Genomic DNA, 22,204 nt, shown 5'->3' on the forward strand with positions numbered 1-22,204 from the left:
CAGTAAGATTCCTGCTGAAATGAGAATATTTTCAAAGAAGGCTATGATATGCATATCAGAAAGATGACATGCTATATTAAAAGAAGTTCCAACTCCGGTAAAATCAGTTTCTGATTTGGAAGACACCGTATTCTTAACAACACACGTCTTGATGATTGTGTATTTAATACTCTTATGGCATAAATGCTGAGACTAATGGAACCGCAGAAAAGGGCACTATACTTATGGTAATGAAGTGGACTATGGTTAATGCCTTTGCTTTATACTGAGTCACGGGGTTTGATAAGCACACAACCAACTAGATAATATGCAATCAACATATGAAAGGTTGTAATAATAACTGGTAGAAATATTTATACGGTAAAAATATAAAAAATTGAAATAACCTAGATTTTGAAAGAGCGGATTGGACCAAATTAGTGAAAAATTGTCTGAATTACTTCTTCGACTTTTGAATCGGTCGGTTTCGCTGCCCGAGACATAACCTTTTAATCGATGTTAATTCTCATTCTAATGGTTAATTATTTTTCTATAAAATTAAATTTATCGAATTATGTTAAGTTAATTATAAACTATGGATTAAAAAAAAAAACTATTTTATTAACATTAGTTTAGTCGTAACTATGGATTAAAAAAAAAACTATTTTATTAACATTAGTTTAGTCGAGCTAATATAAATTATGCCCCCCACCTAGATGAGTTCCAAGCTCATGCTTCGATGCTCTTTTTTTTAATATATATAGAGTGCAATGCTAACTTCATCCTACAATGTGAGACTAAAAAAGTTGTGCATATGATGAAATTTGAGTTAGGCTGCGTGAATGCGGTATACATTGTCTGTGGGATGTGGTATATATATATATATTTACATATAATTATATCTTTACAAGCTTTATATTGTGTCACGACTCATCTTGGGCTTGAAATTAACCAAGGCGGGTATAGAAAATCGGATTGTGTGAATTAAATTTTCTATATTAACCTTCAATTTAACTTATGAAAGAGCCAAAATAAAATAAACTAAAGCGGTACAATTTAAAATTATCTTATTACTGGTTGTCCGCGTCTTCTATAAACATTTTCTCTTCTATCACTCATTTTTTTATCAATTAATTAACCTGAAAAGTTAGTTTAACACAACTGTGAGCTAAACGAGCCAGTGAATACTCGTATTCATAAACTACAACAATACAAGGAAAAAAATAATATGCATACCAGTTAAACTTTTAAATAAATCAATCTAAATATTTGATGTTATTCAAGTAGTCTTACTATACCAATAACATATCAATATCGTATCGTATTTATAAATCGTCATAGGAACCACCGTCTAAAAATTGTGTCAATTAAAACACCTCAAAATCAATATCTTTTTCCATTTAAGTGCATGTATATATTAGTATTCCCCCACTAGTATCATCAATTGATGTTCCATCATAGCCAAGCATTAATATGCAAACATATTATAAATCATTTCATTTACGTTCTAAATATCATCCAATACATTTTTTTTATAACGTGCATGTGTAGTACGTAAGTAAAATTATTTAAATCATTCACATTCATTTCTAGATGATCAAATTGAATAATAAACCAAAATAATCATATTCTAGTTGCAGTAACAAGATATCTCGACTAATGCGAGTGATTTAGAAGATACACTATTATTAACATAATTTAAAAGTAAAAGTAATCACATTGACAAAAGACAATCCGTTTGCTCTTGACGTCAAATCTTCTAACATAAACTTTATCATGGATTAGATACTAAGGAGGGTGATAAATATATGTATAAACTAGCCTAACAAAGAGAAAATAACAAAGAGAAAATAATTCAAGTAAATTGTATTAAAGATGAAAATCAAAAAGTACTTTTCTTAGAAAAAGATGTTCTACATAGGTGGGTGAGTTATTTTGATAAACGTTTCAATGAATTTTTTAAAAATATGATCGACTTTAGTGATCTTAGTATCGTTAATAATTATAAAATATTTCATTTTTACCGTTGCATTAGTAAAAAAAAAGTTAAGGAGGCTTTAAAGAAAACCAAAGGTGGAAAGTCTGTAGGACCTGATGATATATCAAATGAAGTGTGGAAATGTTTAGGAGATTTGAGAGTTTCTTGGCTTGCTAAACTCTTTAATATTATTTTAAAAACTAAAAAGATGCTTGAGGAGTGGAGGAAGAGTATTTTAGTCCTCATTTTTAAGAATAAAGGGGATGCTCAAGTGTGTGCAAATTATAGAGGAAATAAGTTGATGCGTCATACTTTAAAATTATGGGAGAGGGTAACTGAACATAGGTTAAGACATATTACAAAGTTTTCTCATAATCAATTTTGATTTATGTGGGGCATATCTACTATGGAAGCTATACATTTATTTAGAGGTTTGATGGAGAAGTTTAGAGATAATAAGGAGCATCTACATTTGATTTTTATTGATTTAGAAAAAGCTTACGATAAGGTTCCAAGAGATATCCTTTGGAGAGTTCTTGAGAAGAAAGGTGTTGATATGACTTATATTCAAGTCATTAAAGCTATGTATACTAGAGTTGTTACTTGTGCTTGATCAGAAGGAGGATTGACCATATTTTCCTAAGGATTGACCAAATATTTTCCTATTTCTGTTGGATTACATCAGATCGGTTTTCAACCCTTATCTTTTTTCCTTAATTATGGATGGTCTTACTGGACTTTTACAGGAGGATGTACTTTGGTGTATGCTTTTTGTTGATGATATTTTTGTTGTGCAAAAGACGAGAGAAAAAACCCAGGAAAAACTTGAATTATGGAGGTCTGCATTGGAGTCTAAAGACTTTCATTTGAGTATAGCTAAAATTGAATACTTGGAATATAATTTTAGTAGTAGTAGCTCTATTGACAAAAGTGTAACTTTGGGTGATCAAATTATTAAAAGATGTGGATGATTAGATATCTTGGATCTGTTGTTCAAAGCGATGGTGATATTGATGGAGATGTTAATAGTAGAATTCAAGTTGGTTAGTTGAAGTGGATGAATGCTTTAAACCTTTTGTGTGATAGAAAAGTATCGCCTAGACTGAAAGGAAAATTTTATAAGCTAGTGGTGAGACCTGCAATGCTCTATGGCGCTGAATGTTGGCCTTTAAAAGAGAAGCATAATACTAAGTTAAGTGTTGTCGAGATGAGAATGATTAGGTGGATGAGTGGCTTTACACTTAGAGACAAAATGAGAAATGAATATATCCGTGATAGGGTTGGTGTAGCTCCCGTGACGGACAAAATTAGAGAGAGTCGTCTTAGATGTTTGGGTCATATTAAACGTCGACTATCTGATGATTTGATTAGGAGAGTAGATGTTTTAGATTTGACTTTTGTTAAGAAAGACAGAGATAGACCTAGGAAGACTTGGATTTTTTGTATAAAAAATGTTCTTAATTTATTAGAACCAAATGAAAATATGACACTAAATAGGACATAGTAGAGAAAAAGGATTCATGTAGCCGACCCCACATTGAACTTTGACTAGTGCTATTTGATTTTGATGCATGATATCTTTTTGATGCTTTAGCGTCTGTTTGGGGCAGCTGTAGCTTATTAATAAGCTGCTGATAAGCACTGCCGTAACAACTGCCACAGGAAGCTACTGCGGATAAGTTGACTGTTTGTTTTTTGCAGTTTTGAAACAACTGTGTTGCAGTTGTTTCTGGACAAATGATCATTCTGCCCCCGTGTAGTAATGTTGTTTGCAACAAAACTGTTATACTAATATATTTGATATTTTATAAACAAAAATCTACTTCATAACTGTACAAACAATAAGAGATACACCTCTTTTAACATTGAGTATAATGATTACTAAAATGAAGAAAAAAATATTAAAATAACATTCAATAATATGATAATATTATTTTTAAAATGCAGACGACTTTTGACATGAGCTAGACCTTTCTCCAGAGATACTCTCTATGCCCGGTCACTTTAGGCGATGGAATCTTTCAGCCTATATGCTCATCCGAAGAAGTTACGATTTTCTGTGATTCGCCGCGGGCGCTTGTAGAACTGCTTCTCGTAGCTATGTGGTTGTGTGATGTCAGTAGGGAACTCTTAAGTCCACATTGGCGCAACAATCCTCGTGAAGTCCAAGAAATTCTTGAGCTCATTTTTTCTGAATGTTTTAAAAGTATCCCTTAGTCATAACACAAGTAGAAATTGATAAAAGAAGCAATTAATTATACTTTTGTGCAGACGTGAGGTCTCAGATAACTCAATATACTAACTAATGAATCTGTCACTACAAGAAGATAACAAACCTTACAAAAAATGGGTTTCGGTTGCCTTTAATCCACGTAATTTCATACTCGCATGTCACATATGCTTATCACCAAAAAAGGCCATCCAGAAGAACCTCAAAAACCGCATCACCGAAAAAAAGAGAAACTTTGTTGCCTTCATTAAGATCTCACATGTGACACTAACCAACGATTTACAGACTATTCAGAAGAACACATAAGATCACATCTCATCATGGAACTCTCAAACCCACTAAAAAAATAAAAGAAATGCAAATGGAAAAAAAAAGACTTACAAATAGTTTAAAAACCCAAACAATCAATATCAAATAAAGATAGAAAGAAATTAAACATGAATTGTATAAAATAAACAATAATCAGTTCATTCAATAACCAACAATGTTGTCTGTATTCCACTTTCACAATTCAATCATTTTCCCAACATCTTTGCCATCCCGAGTGCAACACTCTTGTGATTCTACTTTTGCATGTGGTATAGATTGTTCTATATGATATTCAAATGCTTCAGGCGAAACATGTAAATAATCATCATCGGCCATACTGAAGTCTATGTCATTGCGCGAATAATGCCGTCAAATATACTTATGAAGAGTCATTATGACTACTGCAATCTGCAGCTGCTTCGGGAATTGATATATCAGCATATCATGCAGTATGACCCATTTTTTATTCCACACTCCAAAAATTCTTTCAATTACACCGCGTAAGGATGAGTCTCTTGTTAAACATTTTTTTTCTGTTCCGAGCAACATTGTCAGATCTTTAATAGTCGTAAAAGTGATATTTGGTCTCCGAAAATGGTTTCAGATACCCTTTTGTAAGGTATATCCAGCACCGACCAAATAATATTTTTCTGTCGTAAATATAATAATTAGTAATGAATTTAAAAATATATATAAATATGATTAATAGTTAAACAAACCTGAAGGTTGATGAGGGAAGTTGTTCTTTCAATTTTTGTGGCAAAAGTGAATGTACGACAACCATGTGCACCGCCTTTCGAACTAGTCATATCAAAATTAAAGCACATATTGAAATCACATACAACCATCACATTTTATGTTGGTGATCCACACCGCCCATTGAATGTGACACATGCATCCACATGTGTTCCATCAATTGCTTCAATACAATTTTAACTGATTAAAGAAGGTTGTGTGAATTAGACTACTCATTTTAACTTCTGAATATAACTAGTAAAAATATTTACCTTAAAAAATGTCTTATACCGCAGGTCATTTGCAATCTTTATTGGAGTCCTCTCAAATGTTGGATCATCTGGCTTCATAATCTTTGATGTTAAACTAACAAAAGCCTCTAACCCCACTGAAAAGTATCTGCTGATTGTCTCCGATGAATGTTGAAATTTCTTCATCGCTCATCTCATTGATTCATTATGCGGTAAAATGTAGAGGGTTATTGCTAACATCTTTCTGGTTGTCATTCTAGAGGATTCATGAAGTACATGATTCTATGTAATTCATCTAGAAGATCTATGAATATGGGCTGTGTCATACGAAACTTGTTGCTGAATCTTGTAGGGTGTCCATCAAGTAGCTCCTCAACCCATTTAACACCAATATAAGATGATGTCATGCAGGGAGATCAATCTATGTATGAGCTGTAGTACTCATACATCAAACATACTGATACCACAATTCTCTGCATCTCTCTCTTTTTGAATCTATGTTAAACTAGTGCTCTGTTCTGGTAAGACATGTGAATTAAATAACTTTAATAAACTTCGAATAACGAATTACAAAGTGTGCGATAAGAAGACAAACATCCAAAATAACATTATCATTGTCCTAAGGTAAAAGAAAAACATCGAAATAAGAAATTTGATAAACCTACTGGAAAATAAATACAAATAGTGCAAATATAACTGAATAAAATCAATGGCCCCTGCTATTGTAAACAAACATAAATAATTGACCTTACGGTCGGAGACCATCTTTATGAAGAACTTTCTACGGGTCGGGTCCTCCAGCAACTTCATGGAGTTCAAATAGAACGACATGTCCTCATAATGTTTTGGAGTTGCCTCCAACACTCGAATAACTTCTTCGGTGGAGGTCTCTTGTGAAGTCCCAGGGTCACTGAGGCATGAAGTCACTGGTTTTGATATTTGGCGTTTGATGAAAATAATCACTTTTTTCTTTTTTTTTACCTTTGGACACTTTGACCTGCATGTGGATTCCACTTCATTTTGGTTTGGGCTTGGTTCCGAAGTCAATTGCTTGCTCAGCATCTAAGTTCTCAGCTATGCCTGCAAACCCTTGCTTACTAGGGGTCCAGGCATTAGTCCCCGTTGTCACAACACCACTAAACATACGGTCCAACTTTTCTTTCAGATTATGGTCAATACCACTGAATTTCAATTTCTTGGTGGCTGACACTACCTGCAATATAAGGGGATGTGGACATTTCATACAGTTCAAGAAAAGAAAGTCAGGAAAAGAAAGTAATTCATGGATATGTTCTCACCTCCATTCTCTCAGCTCATCATTCCTCTGAAGCATCAATAGTCCGTTTGATTGGATCCCAACCCAAGCCCTTGGATCATCATTCTAATTCCTTCCATAATTTTCAATCTTTTTTCAACTAAATCTACTTGTTTTTTAGTTGCATTCTATCGTATTCCATTCCCATCATTTCATTGTACATTTTCATACTATTTTGCTATCCTTTGTTAAAATAGGTGGTGGTCTTATTTCCCAGTTTGACCTCCTTAAGATAGGTCGCAAAATATGAGCTTAGTTTTTTTATCCCACATAGCTGATGAACCGTTTTCTTTTGTCTTAACTATTGTGTTACTAGCATTAAAAAACTAAATATAAATATTTTGACGGAAGAAGTAATTAACATAAATCACAACCACACACCAAAACCTCCACACCTCCACACAATACAACCACACACCAAAACCTCCACACCTCCACACAACACACAATCACACACAACCACTCACCAACACTTCCACACCTCCACACACCACCACCTCCACATCTCCACACCCCACCACCAACACCTCCACACCCCACCACCAACACCTCCACAAACATAATTACACACCACCACCTCCACACCTCCAAACCAACACTTCCACAAACATAACCACATGGTAACACCTCCACAAATACAACCACAAATATAACCACACACCACCGCCAACTCCACACCTCCACACAACACAACGGCACACAACCACAACCACACACCTCCACACACCCACACAACCACAACCACAACCACAACCACACACCTCCACACACCCACACACAACCACAACCACACACAACCACAACCACACCTCCACAACACAACCACAGCCACACCTCCACTCACAACCACCTCCAACCACAATCAATTGTAACATCCACACCTTCACACACCACTACCAACACCTCTAAAAACACAACCACACACCAACTCCACACCTCCACACACCACCACCAACTCCTCCACACCTTCACACCACCACCACCAACTCCTCAACACCTTCACACCAACACCTTCACACCAACACAACCACACACCAACAACTCCACACCTCCACACAACACACAACCACGTATGACCAACATCACTGTGCAACATCACTGTAATCACAAACATTACAACACTAATATTCGGCCAACCACCACTAACATTGTACAAAATTTAAGAGCAACCCATCAAAAAGTCAGTAAAATCTTCATCATCATCACAGTAACTACCACCAGCAATCCACCACCAACAATATTCAGTCAACTCACCACCAACAATCTTCATCATCATCATAGTAACCACCAACATCACAACACCAATAATGCTTTCACCAAACTTGCAAAAACCAAAATCACAGAACCTGCAGAATCCAACACCCGTGCACAACCAGCCGAAAACCTTCTTCATCATCACAATAACCACCAACATCACAACACAAGTAATGCTCATCAAATTCACAGAAACAAGCCATTATCACATCACCAATAAAGAAAATTGCAAAAACCAGAATCACAGAAATTGCAAAATCCAACAACCGTGCACAACCACTTGAAAATCATTGATCGAATAGAGCTCAGAGAAATTAAAATGATCGTAAAATCAAAATGCTAGAATAGATAATTGTAGAGAATACCGTGGGCCGAGGGAGATCAAAGGAACCAAACAAAGCCGAAGAACTGAGGGGATAGGGAGAGGAGAAGACAGAGCGAAGAGCTCGTGGGGGGAGAGCCGGACACCTCGTGGTAGGGCATGAAAATGCTGAACGAAAAAGAAAGATGAAACGCGGCCCGCGTTTTATTGAAATTTTTTAAAACCTCCGCCATGATGAACGAATTAAACACCGCCAATCATATTTTCTTGCTACGCCGCTCGAAAAACGTTGCGCCATACCGGGCCTTAGTCTGTCATGAGCATAAAATATCATCATGTATCATTATATCAAAGTCATCAACTTGATTAATATTTTAATGTGGCATTTCATTAAATTTATTTTTCAACTCTTTCAAAAACACATTTCATCTTGATATGCTAAGGACATTCTAAAACCATCACCAAGTGTTGTTTTGGAACCATTAATTCTTTTTTGTTAATTATTTTATGTAAAAATTCGTGTCACACAATTGTTATTACCCTCTTTTTTCAGAATTGCATATTTTTAACTTTTGGATTTTTTTTTGTAATTGAGTTGATTCAAGTATTCAATTAAATACCCAAATGCAATGCATGTATAATTTACGCAAATACAAAATGAAAAATTGAGATCAATCTACCAGATTAGTGGCCATCCATGCATCTTATTTTATGAATAAATAAAACAATACATTTCAAGGGAAAGCACACAGTGCACATAAGAATTCAGAAGATACTTTGTGGTATGAAAGCAATTTTTGTGGTTTTGAGTGAGGAGATGTTGTTGACTTTGTTACCTTGCTTGGGAGATGGCCAAGTTGATGGACCAAAGTTGATGTATATGTTGTAGCCTTTGATTGTCCCATAATGAAAGTTGGAAAACATCTCCATGGTTTTAGTTGTTGGATTGACAAAGACCTTGAATGTACAACACCATTTGGGTTGTTGTTAACTAACTCATTTGAACTGCTCATTTCCTGCCAATCTATTTCGGATTGTCGATCAGTTGGCACAAATATATGCTGAAATCATCATTTGCTTACATGGAGTGCCAAGGATAATCATGCCAAATAGAGCCAGGCGATTCACATCAATTGTGGAGACAACTTCAAGATGCTATGAGAACACAACTTGACTCTAGCAAGGTGGTTACACCCAACTTTGTGGGTAAACAGAGCGGACCATTTAAATGCTGAAGATAATTAAATGCTTGAATCTAGCTACATGGATTTTGACAGTGAATTGAAGCGCACATTTTCTTTGGTAGAAGTCACCTATAAAAATAACTGTTATGCCAAGTTTTGGTATCACTAATGATGAAGTTTTATACAGATGGAGGTACCCCTTAATCGGCTAGAGATAGGAGAAGGTGCCACCATTGAATTAAAGTTGGCAGATGCGGCGACAAAAGATTTAAGTGATCTACCAAAGAATTTTTTAGAACATGAAACTGATTGAAGAAATATTTTTAATTAAAGAGTTGATGTCTAATTTGATGTAGAAATTGTTTTGTTGAAGGAATGTTCTCTGCTTGGAGCAAGCAATTTCTGGAGCCAATCAGCTCCAACCATGATATATTCATCCATTTGAAGTCGATTAGGTAGAACCCATCGTCTATTGACACACATTCACCTGTGTGAACTTGCCGAACTGCAATTAAAACATGATCCTAGCTATGGGGAGTGCATGAAAAGATTCTTGCATGGAATTATTAGTAGCTTTGGACAAAGAGCATCTCAATTGTGGAGGTCATTTGGAAGAATCAAATAGAATTAGAAGCCACTTGTGAGATTGAGGACGGCACAAGAAATTATTATCCCTTACCTCTTTGATGACATGCACAATAAATTTATATGTCAAATTCTTTTAGGAGGGTAGAGGAAATTTCTCTATGATAGATCATTTAAATGGATTTATCATTGACTCAAGGCACTCGATTGGTTTAACCAACAAATGCAAAAGAATGATGCTTCAGAATGAATCAAGAATTGGTTTTGGCAGCCATGTCTGATTGATACTAGACTTAACAACATGACTCAGCCTCTAAGAGTTGCTGACATGTGAGTTACCAAAGATGTTGATTTTTGAGGGCTAGGTTGACCAGCTTTGTTTGGGTATACCAACTTGCATTGCGAAAAAGATGCCTTGATGTTTATTTATGCTGATGTGTGGGATTTAACATGATGCCTACAAAGGTTTTGCTAAGAGTGGGTATCATAATGCTGCCAAGTGTTACATGCTTGGCAAGCTGCTTCATGAAATGTTTCTCGACCATATTCTGACATGTTTGTAAGAATAGAGGTAACAAGGATAAAGTTATCTGCATGGGTAGGAGTATTTGAGGAAAGACACCACGTAGTGTTGGAAGATGTTAGGAAAATGATCAAGTATAATGTGTGAAGTAAAACTTTTGCCACTGTGTTGTTTTTAATTGCTGCCAGCAATTGTCTCTCTATTTTTTCTCTAAGTACCATGTGTAAACCCACATAGAAAGTTTAACGTAGCTTGGTTAAGATGACTGATGATGCAAGGCAAATGATTATTAAGGACGGACACCATGTGCTTACACTTAAGGTGGAAACTATAAACCCTCAGCTGTCAAATTTTATCTCATTTTTATCCAGCAGCGGTGTGTAGTTTTCTCCATGTTCATAAGTTTATTCTCCAATCCCTCTCTTATTTACGTGATCAACAATTTGCGTGGTGAAACCAATATTGATTCATAAAAAAATTGAAAATATGGACTGCTTGTACTTGAAAACATAAAAATTTTTAGGAAAAATCTTGTTTATCTTAAAATACATGTGTTAAAGCATACAATAATGGGTCGACAGATCTGAGTGAAAACATTCTCATAGAATGGCAGTTGACTTCACTAGGAAGTCGTCGATTTCTCAACAAGGCGAATGTCGCCTTCTACGATATGCCTTTAAAGCTGAACTTAAGTAAATGAATGACCATGATTGATGTAGTAGCATGTGTGATGCTAACAGCTTTAATTTTGCTATGTTTTGTTTATTTGCCATGTTAATAATGCTTCCTTGCTTATATTGTTGGCATGCTATGATTACTTATTGTTAATGTTTCTATGTTGTCTCATAGTATTTTCACTTTTATTATCCCTTCATTTTATTAATCGGCTTAGGGCAAGGGAATATGAAAAGTGAGGAGCTGATTGATTGTTAGTTTTGGGAGTTACAAAAGGGTTTGTCACTAAATGCAATATCCGGCTTTATTGTTTTGACTGTGTCTATAGGTGAAAAGGTCATGCTTTTACTGACAACTCAAAGATTAAATTAATTTAAATTTGATGCATATTAAATATTATATTTAATTCCATGTTTTATTTTTATAAATACCATATCTGCGTGGCAGGTGAGAGGGGAACGGTCCAACTCTTAGAAGGCAAGTGTAAGCTCCAACTTTTATAGGCCTGAGGGGCACCATGGTCTGGTTGATTAGTTTTTGTTGCCAAGCTCAGGGTGACAACTTGTGGGTGCCTACTCAAGGGCAACAATTTGTGGAGACCAAGGAAGCTTTTTTCCACTACTTAACAGTTAGATGGACTCCTTGAGCCAGACCGATTGAACTAGCAAAGTGCTATAGGGCATTACTAGAAATGAGAATGTTAACGATGGATCTGCTAGAAATTAAGAAGGCTAGATTAATAAATATTATAGTAGACATGTGACGGTACTATAATATATATAAGTTAGGTGGTAGATCAACTATAAATTTTGTTCGATTTTGATTGATTTTCAATCTTTTATGAAAAATTAGTGTCCAACAGACAAACATGCAGTCATGCATATGTAAATACATTTATAAAAAAGCATAGATGAAAATGTATCATTGTAAATACACACAATCATATACATGCATTGTTACATGAATGCATGGGCATTTTGTTTTGATCTTGAGCTAGGTCAATTTGAACCAAGTCCAACTTTATTCTAGTTTTATTAGAGTCAACTTTAGCTCATTAATTAATTTTTAATGCTAATCTAAGCTTGATTTAGTCCAAAAATTGATCTCACTAGTAAGTGATCTTTGATTTCCACGCCAAATTCACAAAACGAAAGTAGATAGAAAAGTATGTCAAAGGGTTAGGGAGATGGAGTATACAAAAGGAGGCTACGTTGATATTGTGAAGATGTTCTACGTAAAGTAGATTTAATTTCTTGTATATACTGCTTGAGATGAATGAATGAATGAAGCATTTTGGAGAGTTGATGGATGCATATGTGCATGTATAAAATGTGTGGGCAAAGGTAGCTGGATAGAAATTGTGAATAAGTTATTCATAAAATGAGTTAACTCTTTATGTAGCGCTTAAAATGATGGAATGATGGATTTGGGGGTCCAACCCAAAACTCTAGAAACAAGGATGAAAATGAAGAATCTTTACTGCAACACTTATGTTTGTAGTAGTTATATACTTTTATTGATGAGATAAGCACATCTTTTGGTTAAACTATGCAGTAATATATTTCTGAAACTATCCTTATCTGGTTCAACATTTCCTTTTGCAAGCACCTATTAGGTTTGCTAATCCAAATCTTAAAATTCAAATTGCTAGAAATAACCTGTTTATTTGTTTGGCATTTTGATGTGATGTGGGGTTCCATTGGACTTCGGGGAACAGTACTGCTTAAATGTTCCTTTATTCAATGAGACCATCACTGAAGAGAAGTTTTCTGTACGGTTAAATTTATGAGGCAAGAAAAGGTGTCTATTTGTTGGCTGTGAAACCATTCAGCACAGATTTACTTTCCTACTAAAAAAGAATATTGGTGGTGTTTTTTAATGATATAATTCTTTATGGATGGAAAAAGCCTGCATTTTTATTCAGCATTCTTAACAATGCAATAATATAAACTGGATTTTTAATGGATATGCAGGAATTGCATGACGTTCCTCTCTTTCTTAGTCTCCACAACTTGTGCGGCACTTTGAAATGTACCTCACCCTCTGCTGAAATGTTTAGATCTGCAGTTTTCAATGCTGGGTATCGTATTTCTGGAACCCACGTGAATCCTCTTGGTTTAAAAACTGATGCCCCAATGGAAGTCATTTGGGATATCATGCGCTGCTGGGTAGTCTCTATTCTTTATTCACTTTTATGGAGTCTTCGCTGATTCAATGCATTTACATCAGCAAATAATCCTTGATTCTGTAAATTTTTATTCTGCTGAATAGTAGGAAATGTCTGCTTGCTTATATGTTTAATATTTTGCTCTACAAGGTCAAAAGCCATCCAGTTAAAGCTCAACCACGAGATCAACCCGGATCAGTGATTCTTTCCAAGGAACCTAGTCTCCAAGTAAGAGATTCTATTCCTTGTAACGTTCAAATTGTTTAAAATTGTACGATGTTGAAAGCTTACTGAAATGCTGAAATTACAGACTTGCAGAAGAACAAAATGAAATCATTTTTACTTAAATAAGAAAACTACTATGTTTTACATCTTCTAGCTACTTCTAATGCTACAGTATACATGTATAGCCTTGAGAATATTCTTGAGCAGACCAAGTTGTCCCTGTATTTCAGAATTAGTTATAGAATAGTGGAGAAAATACTCCCTGCATAGTGCTGCACGCTAGGACTGCTCTATGGTTGTTACCGCCCCTCAAGGTCGCTATCAGATACTATAATGGTGAACTTGGTTCGAAGCTTAGTAAACTGAGCAGTCGGTAAGCTCTTTGTGAAGTGATATGATGAATCTGAATTTGACCTGATAAAATTTGATCTAGAACAGAATGATGATCTATTTCAACATGTTTATTACAAGCATGAAACACAGGCAATGATAATGACAGATATATTATCACAATAGATGGGTGTAGCTGCTGTAATTGGAGCCTAAAACTCTTGAATTAAGCTTCCGAGCTATATGATATCAGTGGTAGCTGTAGCTAAGGCTCTGAATTCTGCTTAAGATGAGGACCTTGCAATTGTTTTCTATCTATTCAGGATATTAAATTGTTACCAGAATAGGTGCAGAAGCCCGACGTACAGCGATGATCATCAACATCTCCTGCATAGTCAGAGTCAGAATAGCCATGTAAATCACATATGGAGAGCTGAAGACCATGCTATAAAGTGATTTTGAGATAGCATAGCTGCCTTTTGATAAGCTGAAAATGATATAATTGCTGTGTATGCATATGCTGGCATAGATAGTTCACTGTAAAGGCAATATTGGGTCGAGTGATGGTGAGAAATTGTAATGAACCAGCGAGCTGTCTGTACTCAGTTGGATTTTCATATTGTTTTTTGGAGAGAACATTCGGCATTAATTTTTAATGTAGAGGCCTTTGCACTGGCTTACACAGAATCATTCCAAGTTGTTTTTTATAAGAAGCGATGTAAGACGTTTGAATAAACATATATCCTTGAGTTGTATGTTAGATATGAATTCCCAAAAAAATGTTAATCTCACTTCAATTCTCTTAATTGAGGCCTTGAAGCATGGTGGAAGTGCAAGCAGGATCATTTCCAACTATCAAGATCGACGTAAACTAATAGATAAATGCAGTTAGAATGATGTTGTTATAGTAGTAGAGAGGGATCAACAGTGCCTAGGGTGAACCCTGTGCCTTTAAGATAGGTGGAGAATATAGAGTACCATTGCCTAGGTGCTTGTTTAAGCCCATAGATAACCTTTCTGAGGAGACAAACATGATTGGGTTTGAGGATACCTTGAAAACCCTATGGCTGAGACATATGGACAATTTCTTCTAATTGACTATAGAGAGAAGCATTGGAATTATCCAATTGCTGTATTTTCTAGTGATGATGAAGAACAACTGTAAGTAAAATTGGAATAGTATGTAGCTTTGCGACAGGGTTGAAAGTTACTCTGTAATGAATGCCATCCTCTTGTTTGAATTATTGTGCTACTAACTTGGCTTTGTACTTCACAATAGAACCATCAAGATGAAATTTGGTTCATTAGATCCCTTTACAACCAATAACAGTTTGATTTGGTGGAGGAGGTGAGCCCATGTAACTTGTTGTAAGGCTTGAAACTCATTGAACATAGCCTGATGCTGATGAAAATGTTTGATAGCCTGAGTATAGTAGGTCAGGTCAGCATCTTGAGAAGGATGAGTGTGAAAATCAAATATTTTCTGTGATTTAACTGATTTGGTTCGAGATCCGGTCACCATGGAGTGTTGAAGAGATTTTTTTTCTGTTGGATCGGTAACTGAGATGGAGAGGTGGTATTTGAATTAGAATTGATAAAAGGTAAATGAGATGTTAAAAATATTTGTTGGAGGTGTAATGAAGATGAATTTTTGAGCGAGTTTGAGTTTGTAGATGTTAGGAGTGGAGGAGGAGTATTAATGGAAGATGTTATAGAATGTGACGTGAAGTAATTGTAGAAGGATGTTTCATTTTAAACATGTTTTGAAACAATAACCTTGTTAGTTTGTGGATTATAACAACGATACCCTTTATGAAATGAAAATTATCCAATGAAAATGCAATATGGGGTTGGTGAGGCAAGCTTATGTGGAGTGAGAGGTTCTTGCCAAGGAAATCATAGACGCCCAAAAGTCTGGAGATGAGTGTAATTAGGAGATTATGCTGGAGTTTATAAGGGGATTTCATGTGACATGTTTTAGATGGCATGTTGTTAATGATAGCAGGAAGTAATGCCTATGCTCAGAAATTATAAGGTAATTTTGCTGTGAGTAACAAAGTATGAGTGGTCTCAATGAGATGCTGTTGCTTCCTCTCAGCAACTCCATTCTGTTGGGGTGTGTAGGGACAAGTGAATTGATGTACAATGCCATGAGAGGACATAAATTGTTGTAAGACATGAGAAGTGTACTCTCCTCCTTTCCGAGCGCTTAATTTTGATGGTGGTGTGAAATTGTGTTTGAACCATTTTATTAAAGGTAGTGACATTGTTGGTAGTTTCAGATTTGGCAACCAAAAAAAAATCCAACAAAATTGGGAATAATCATCAATGAAAAGCCAGTGAACCATGGCAAACTTTTCTTTAGTCCTAGAAACAAAAAGTGAAAAAGGTTGCCTATTGTTTTTGGAGGAATTGTATTCATTACAAAACTATCTAAGAAGTGGAATACTAGTAGCTTTGTTTCCATGAGAGATGGTCGTCGTTGCTCGAGGATGAAGATGACTAAGTCGCCTATGCCACCATTCAGATGGAGAGATAGATGCATGAAGTGCTAAAGAGTCAGTGATTGGCTATAATCCATTCTTAGTGCATCTATGAAGAATGGTTTGATGAGTCTTCTGATCCTTAATAACTAAACCGATTTTGTTAAAGTAGAATTTACAACATTTTCTGATGCAAGTTTATGGATTGACAATATTGTATAATAAGTGACGAGGATAGAGAAGTTGAGGAAGCAACAACTTAAGATTAGGTGTCAGTATTCTTTGTCCAGTATAAGTGATGGGCAGGGATGATTCATTTCCAACAATAACTGTGTCATTTCTAAGGTATGATGTTGGTTGTTACAATTCATCATAAGTGGATGTGAGATGTTAAGTAGCGCCTGTATCCGGGATCCACTCTGCAGACTTTGACTTGTGTTCAACAAGAAGTGCAGTGTCCTTTTTTTTTCTGTTTTTGGATGGATAAGTTGTATGTTGTTTCGATGCCAACATATAAGAGTATTATGTCCAGACTTTCTGCAAGTTTGACTAACAATTGAAGAGTATGTAGCACTTGATTTTCTTCCACCTCTCGCGTTGTTAAAAGGAGCTGCTTCTCTTCTAGAAATGTTGTTAGAGAACTTTCCATGACCTCTATTGCCACTTCTCGCTCTTGTTGATGTATAAAGAGCGATAGCTGCTGCATTGGATTCTTTGACGTTTCAGGTGCAAGATTAATCTCCTCACTGCACAACAGTAAGTAAAGGTCAAAATGTTTGACGGGTTCAAGTCTAGTTTGAATTGCAGTTTTAAAAGATTGGTAAGATGGCGGCAATCCATCCAAAATATGTAAAATGATATCCTCATTATCAATTTGACCACTGGCTGCAGTAATATTTTCAACTAAAGCTTTGATCTCTAAGAGATATTTAGACATTGAGAGTCCACATAAAAACATGATGCAATTCATTACACAACTGAATCACTTGGTGTGCTTGTATATTGAAGTATCTTTGCTAAGGTATGCCATATTTCAGCGTTAGATTCCAGATTCAAGCTATATGGTAAAATGGAGGGAGATATGGTAGAGTAGAGGGCAGCTGAAGGATTTTGATCTGTAAGTTGCCAAACAAGGAAATGGGGATTTGTAGAGGATTGATCATTAGTGTCTTGAATTTGAGGACTGACAACTACTCCTTTCTAAAAAACCATCAAAGCCTTGAACAATTTATAAATCTGATTCCAGTTGCAAAATTTTTACCTGTTAGCTGAATATCGACAATGGCATTGATATTAGACATAAGAAACTTAAGAGGAGGGATAGTAATTTCTGTTGTAGCAGAAGTAGAAAACACTAATGTTCTAGAATTTTGAGAGGATGATTCATACATTGAAGAAAGAAGGAAGAGACTATTGGTAGAGGAAGAACCTGATCTCTGATGCCATGAAGGCTTTCTGAAATTCTGAAAGTACAGACTTGTAGACGAACCAAATGAAATCTCTCTGCATTGCTTAGATAAGGAAAACTAATATGTATTACATCTTCTGCCTACTTGTAAAGCTACAGTACACTTGTATATAGACTAGAGAATATTCTAGACGAAGTGGTCCCTGCATATCCCTGCATATCAGAATTAGTTACATAGTGGAGAAAATACTCCCTGCATAGTGCTGCACGCTAGGACTGCAATATGGTTGTTTGATGAGAATGAATCATAAATAATAACACATTTTGAAGTATAATTTTTGGAAGCAATTCCTTTTCTAGAAGTTATTGAAAGCATGCTGTCTAGTTTGTACTCAATATTGGAGGTGGAACAAAAAATGCCAAATTTGTTTCAGTTGTTATTGGCTAAAAACATGCTGCATGCACAACTCTTCACTTAGGGGTTTAAACATGACTGCATAGTCAGTTGACCTAGCTGAATGAGTATGGGCTTAAGAGCCTTCTGGCTGGCTTATATGCCGGTTAGTAATGAAAATTATTCCACGGTTGCATTCTCATCTCTGATGACAACAATTGATCGCCATCCATTGTCACTGGTAGCCATTAATACAACAACAACTGAGCCTTAATCCCACTATGTGGGGTCGGCTACATAAATCTTTTTTCTCCACTGCGTCCTATTTAGTGTCATATTTTCATTTAGTTCTAATAAATTAAGATCATTTTTTATACAATAAACCTAAGTCTTCCTAGGTCTACCTCTGCCTTTCTTAACAAAGTCGAATCTCCTAATCGGATCATCAGATGGTCAACGTTGAATGAGACCAAACCATCTAAGACGATTCTCTCTATTTTTGTCCGTCACTGCAGCTACACCAACCCTATCACAAATATATTCATTTCGTATTTTGTCTCTCTTTAGTGTAAAGCGACTCATCCTCCTAATCATTCTCATCTTGACAACATTTAACTTAGTATTATGCCTCTCTTTTAAAGGCCAACATTTAACTTAGTATTATGCCTCTCTTTTAAAGGCCAACATTTAACTTAGTATTATGCCTCTCTTTTAAAGGCCAACATTTAACTTAGTATTATGCCTCTCTTTTAAAGGCCAACATTCAACACCATAGGGCATGCAGGTTTCACCACCATCTTATAAAATTTTCCTTTCAGTCTAAGCGGTACTTTTCTATCACACAAAAGATCTGAAGCATTCCTCCACTTCAACCAACCAAGTTGAATTCTACTCTTAACATCCCCATCTATTTCACCGTTGCTTTGAACAATAGGCCCGGGATATCTAAATTGTTCACACTTTTTAATAATTTGTTCACCCGAAATTACACTTTTGTCACTAGAGCTACTACTTCTAAAATTACATTCCATGTATTCAGTTTTAGTTCTACTCAAATGAAAGCCTTTAGACTCAAATGTAGAGCTCCATAATTCAAGTTTTTCTTGGGCTTTTTCTCTCGTCTTATCCACAAGAAGGATATACCATACGCTAAGGTACCTCCTTATGTAAATGTCCAGTATGACCCTCGATAACTAAAGCAAAAAAATATGGGCTTAAAGCCGATCCCTGATGTAATCCAACAGAAATGGGAAAATTTATGGTCAATCCTCCTTTAGTTCGAACACAAGTAACTGCTCTAGTATACATATCTTTAACGACTTGAATATAAGTCATATCAACACCTTTCTTCTCAAGAACTCTCCAAAGGATATCTCTTGGAACATTATCGTAAGCTTTTTCTAAATCAATAAAAATTAAATAAAAATAAAATGTAGATCCTCATTATCTTTGAACTTCTCTATCAAACCTCTCAGTAAATGTGTAGCTTCCATAGTAGACCTGCCTGACATAAATCCAAATTGATTATGAAAAATCTTTGTAATACATCTTAACCTATTTTCAATTACCCTCTCCCATAATTTTAAAGTTGACACATCAACTTAATTCCTCTATTATTTGCACACTCTTCTGCATCCCCTTTATTCTTAAAACTAGGGACCAAAATACTCTTCCTCCACTCCAGAGGTATCTTTTTAGTATTTAAAATGATATTAAAGAGTTTAGTAAGCCAAGAAACCCCAAATCTCCTAAATATTTCCACACGTCAATTGGGATATCATCAGGCCCTACAAACTTTCCACCCTTGATTCTTTAAAGTCTCGTCAATTTTCTTTTTACTAATACGATGGTAAAAATGAAACGTTTTATTATTATCAATGTATTAAAATCACTATGGTCGATCGGATTTTCAAAAATTTCATTAAAATGTTTATAAAAATAACTATTCCACCTATACTGAAATATCTTTTTTCTAAGGAAAGCACTTTTTGATTTTCATCTTTTAATACACTCGAGCAAAATCTTTACTTTTTTTTCTCTTTGTTTGGCTAGTTTATACATATATTTTTCACCCTCCTTGGTTTCTAATATATTATAAAGATCACTAAAAGTAGAATTTCTTGGAGTTTGAAACTGATTATGAAACTGAGTTTGACAACCTTGCTTGAAACAATTTTGATGAATTAAGTATGATCCCCACTAGAATAAATTAATATATGGTGATTGATGATGCATTTGGTGATTGTTAAGAGCTTAAAACAAAGCCTGTATTGTTTATCCTTAATGCCCGGCTACACAATAAATCTAATCACCATGGCTGGAACTACACAGCTGCATTTAGAAAAGTATTGACAAAGAGTAAATATCAAATGAATAGTGCATAAGCCCTTAATTTTCTTTTCAAATCAAACTTAAAGGATTACACTTACATTTCACATTCAGCTAGGTGCTTATTTGATAGGTTGGAAGTTAGAATATATGTTTTGAAAACTGATGCAGCTTGTTAAAATCATCATTTGGCTGAATGTAGTTACACTACCTTTCCAGAACTCTCTCCGAAACAATGGTGTCTTTTTCACATTCAAATTGTGAATAGCACCATTGTCTCCCACCATGTCTTCTATATTTAGAAGCAGCCAATGAACCAAATTAGCCTAATGTATGGAGAAGGTAGCATGCGAGCCTAAGTATTTAGGTGATTTGTAAACTATAAACTGCTGCTCTGCTTTTTGGCAGGCAAATTTTTCTCGTGCTTTTGCTTCTCTGAGCAAAGCTCAGGTGAAGAAGGTTGCAAGGTTTCTTCCAAATCCTGAACGGCACTGGGGTCCTAAGGTAAGAGCAGGGAGACGGATCTCAAGCAAGCATGTCTCTCTATTGGGTCCAGAGGCTATAAATATATTGGTTGGTAATGACAAGGAAAATGAGATAAGAGAGCCGGCGCATAACCATGAAGAGCAGGAAGATGGTGTTGAGTCTAAGCGACAGAAGACTAGCCATGAATATTTTGATCAATGATAATAAATTGATCAGAGCAATATCTTCCATATGTATTCATGTTTGATTTATCATTTTCTAATTGATTTTTAGCTTCACCATCAAATTTCGTTTTTGCGTGCGTTGTATTTATGGTCTTTAATGGTGCCTGTGGGTCCATTATGAATGGATGTTATGAGAATATTGTGGTGAAGTGAGAAGAATAATGACAATTTTGTCTGTGTTAGTTGTGGAATGTCCATAACATTTGGTGCTTTCAATAAAATATGCAATTTTTGCGATAAAACTCAATTTAAAAATAGGTTATTGACGAGGAAGAAGAATTACTTGTAGTCAAACGAAAGTTACATTGGTAGATGAAAATCAAGCTTTTGGTTCCAAAGTATGGTTGGCCTTTCTCAAGTTGTTTTGAGAACTCAATAATTTTTGGGATAAGGTTGAGGAAGATCTTGGGCTGGTGAAGACTAAGAGAAATGTTTCTAGCTGCTAAGTAATGATCGTTATTTTATATTATTTTTTTAACATGAATTAGTTATAATAATAAACGGCCAGCCAGCTTGAGCTATTATTTTATGGAAGGGATTTTGCTTGGTTTTGTAGGAGTTGAAGTGAGTTAATGCATTTTGATAAGATGGTGAAGATGCAGACGAATAAAAGGTAAAAGGATGCCTTAAGTAGGTGAAATTAATTTCTTGTAATATATGTTCTAGAAAGCTTTTATAATTATTTTTTAATCAATTCGCCATACAGGAAGATTTATAAATTCGGATGAAAAATCATAAGAAAATACTTTAAAATTCCTCATTAATAATTCATTCATAGATTATTATTATGCTGGTTCACTTTAGTTTTCTTTATTTGAA

General features: G+C 35.2%; 1 protein-coding gene across 1 annotated transcript in view; it reads left to right on the forward strand.

Annotated features, from left to right (window-relative positions):
• LOC110037004 (probable tRNA (guanine(26)-N(2))-dimethyltransferase 2) overlaps window positions 1-21,613 on the forward strand; it is a 33,236-nt gene extending 11,623 nt beyond the window's left edge. The window contains exons 10-12 of the mRNA XM_020741565.1: window positions 13,314-13,508; window positions 13,658-13,735; window positions 21,084-21,613. Coding sequence (XP_020597224.1) covers window positions 13,314-13,508; window positions 13,658-13,735; window positions 21,084-21,362 — 552 coding nt within the window. The 3' untranslated portion in view covers window positions 21,363-21,613. The remainder of the gene's footprint in view (window positions 1-13,313; window positions 13,509-13,657; window positions 13,736-21,083) is intronic.
• The last annotated feature ends 591 nt before the right edge of the window (window positions 21,614-22,204 follow it).

This window comes from Phalaenopsis equestris, unplaced genomic scaffold (genome assembly GCF_001263595.1).
Source record: "Phalaenopsis equestris unplaced genomic scaffold, ASM126359v1 Scaffold213817, whole genome shotgun sequence".
NCBI classification, from domain to species: Eukaryota; Viridiplantae; Streptophyta; class Magnoliopsida; order Asparagales; family Orchidaceae; genus Phalaenopsis; species Phalaenopsis equestris.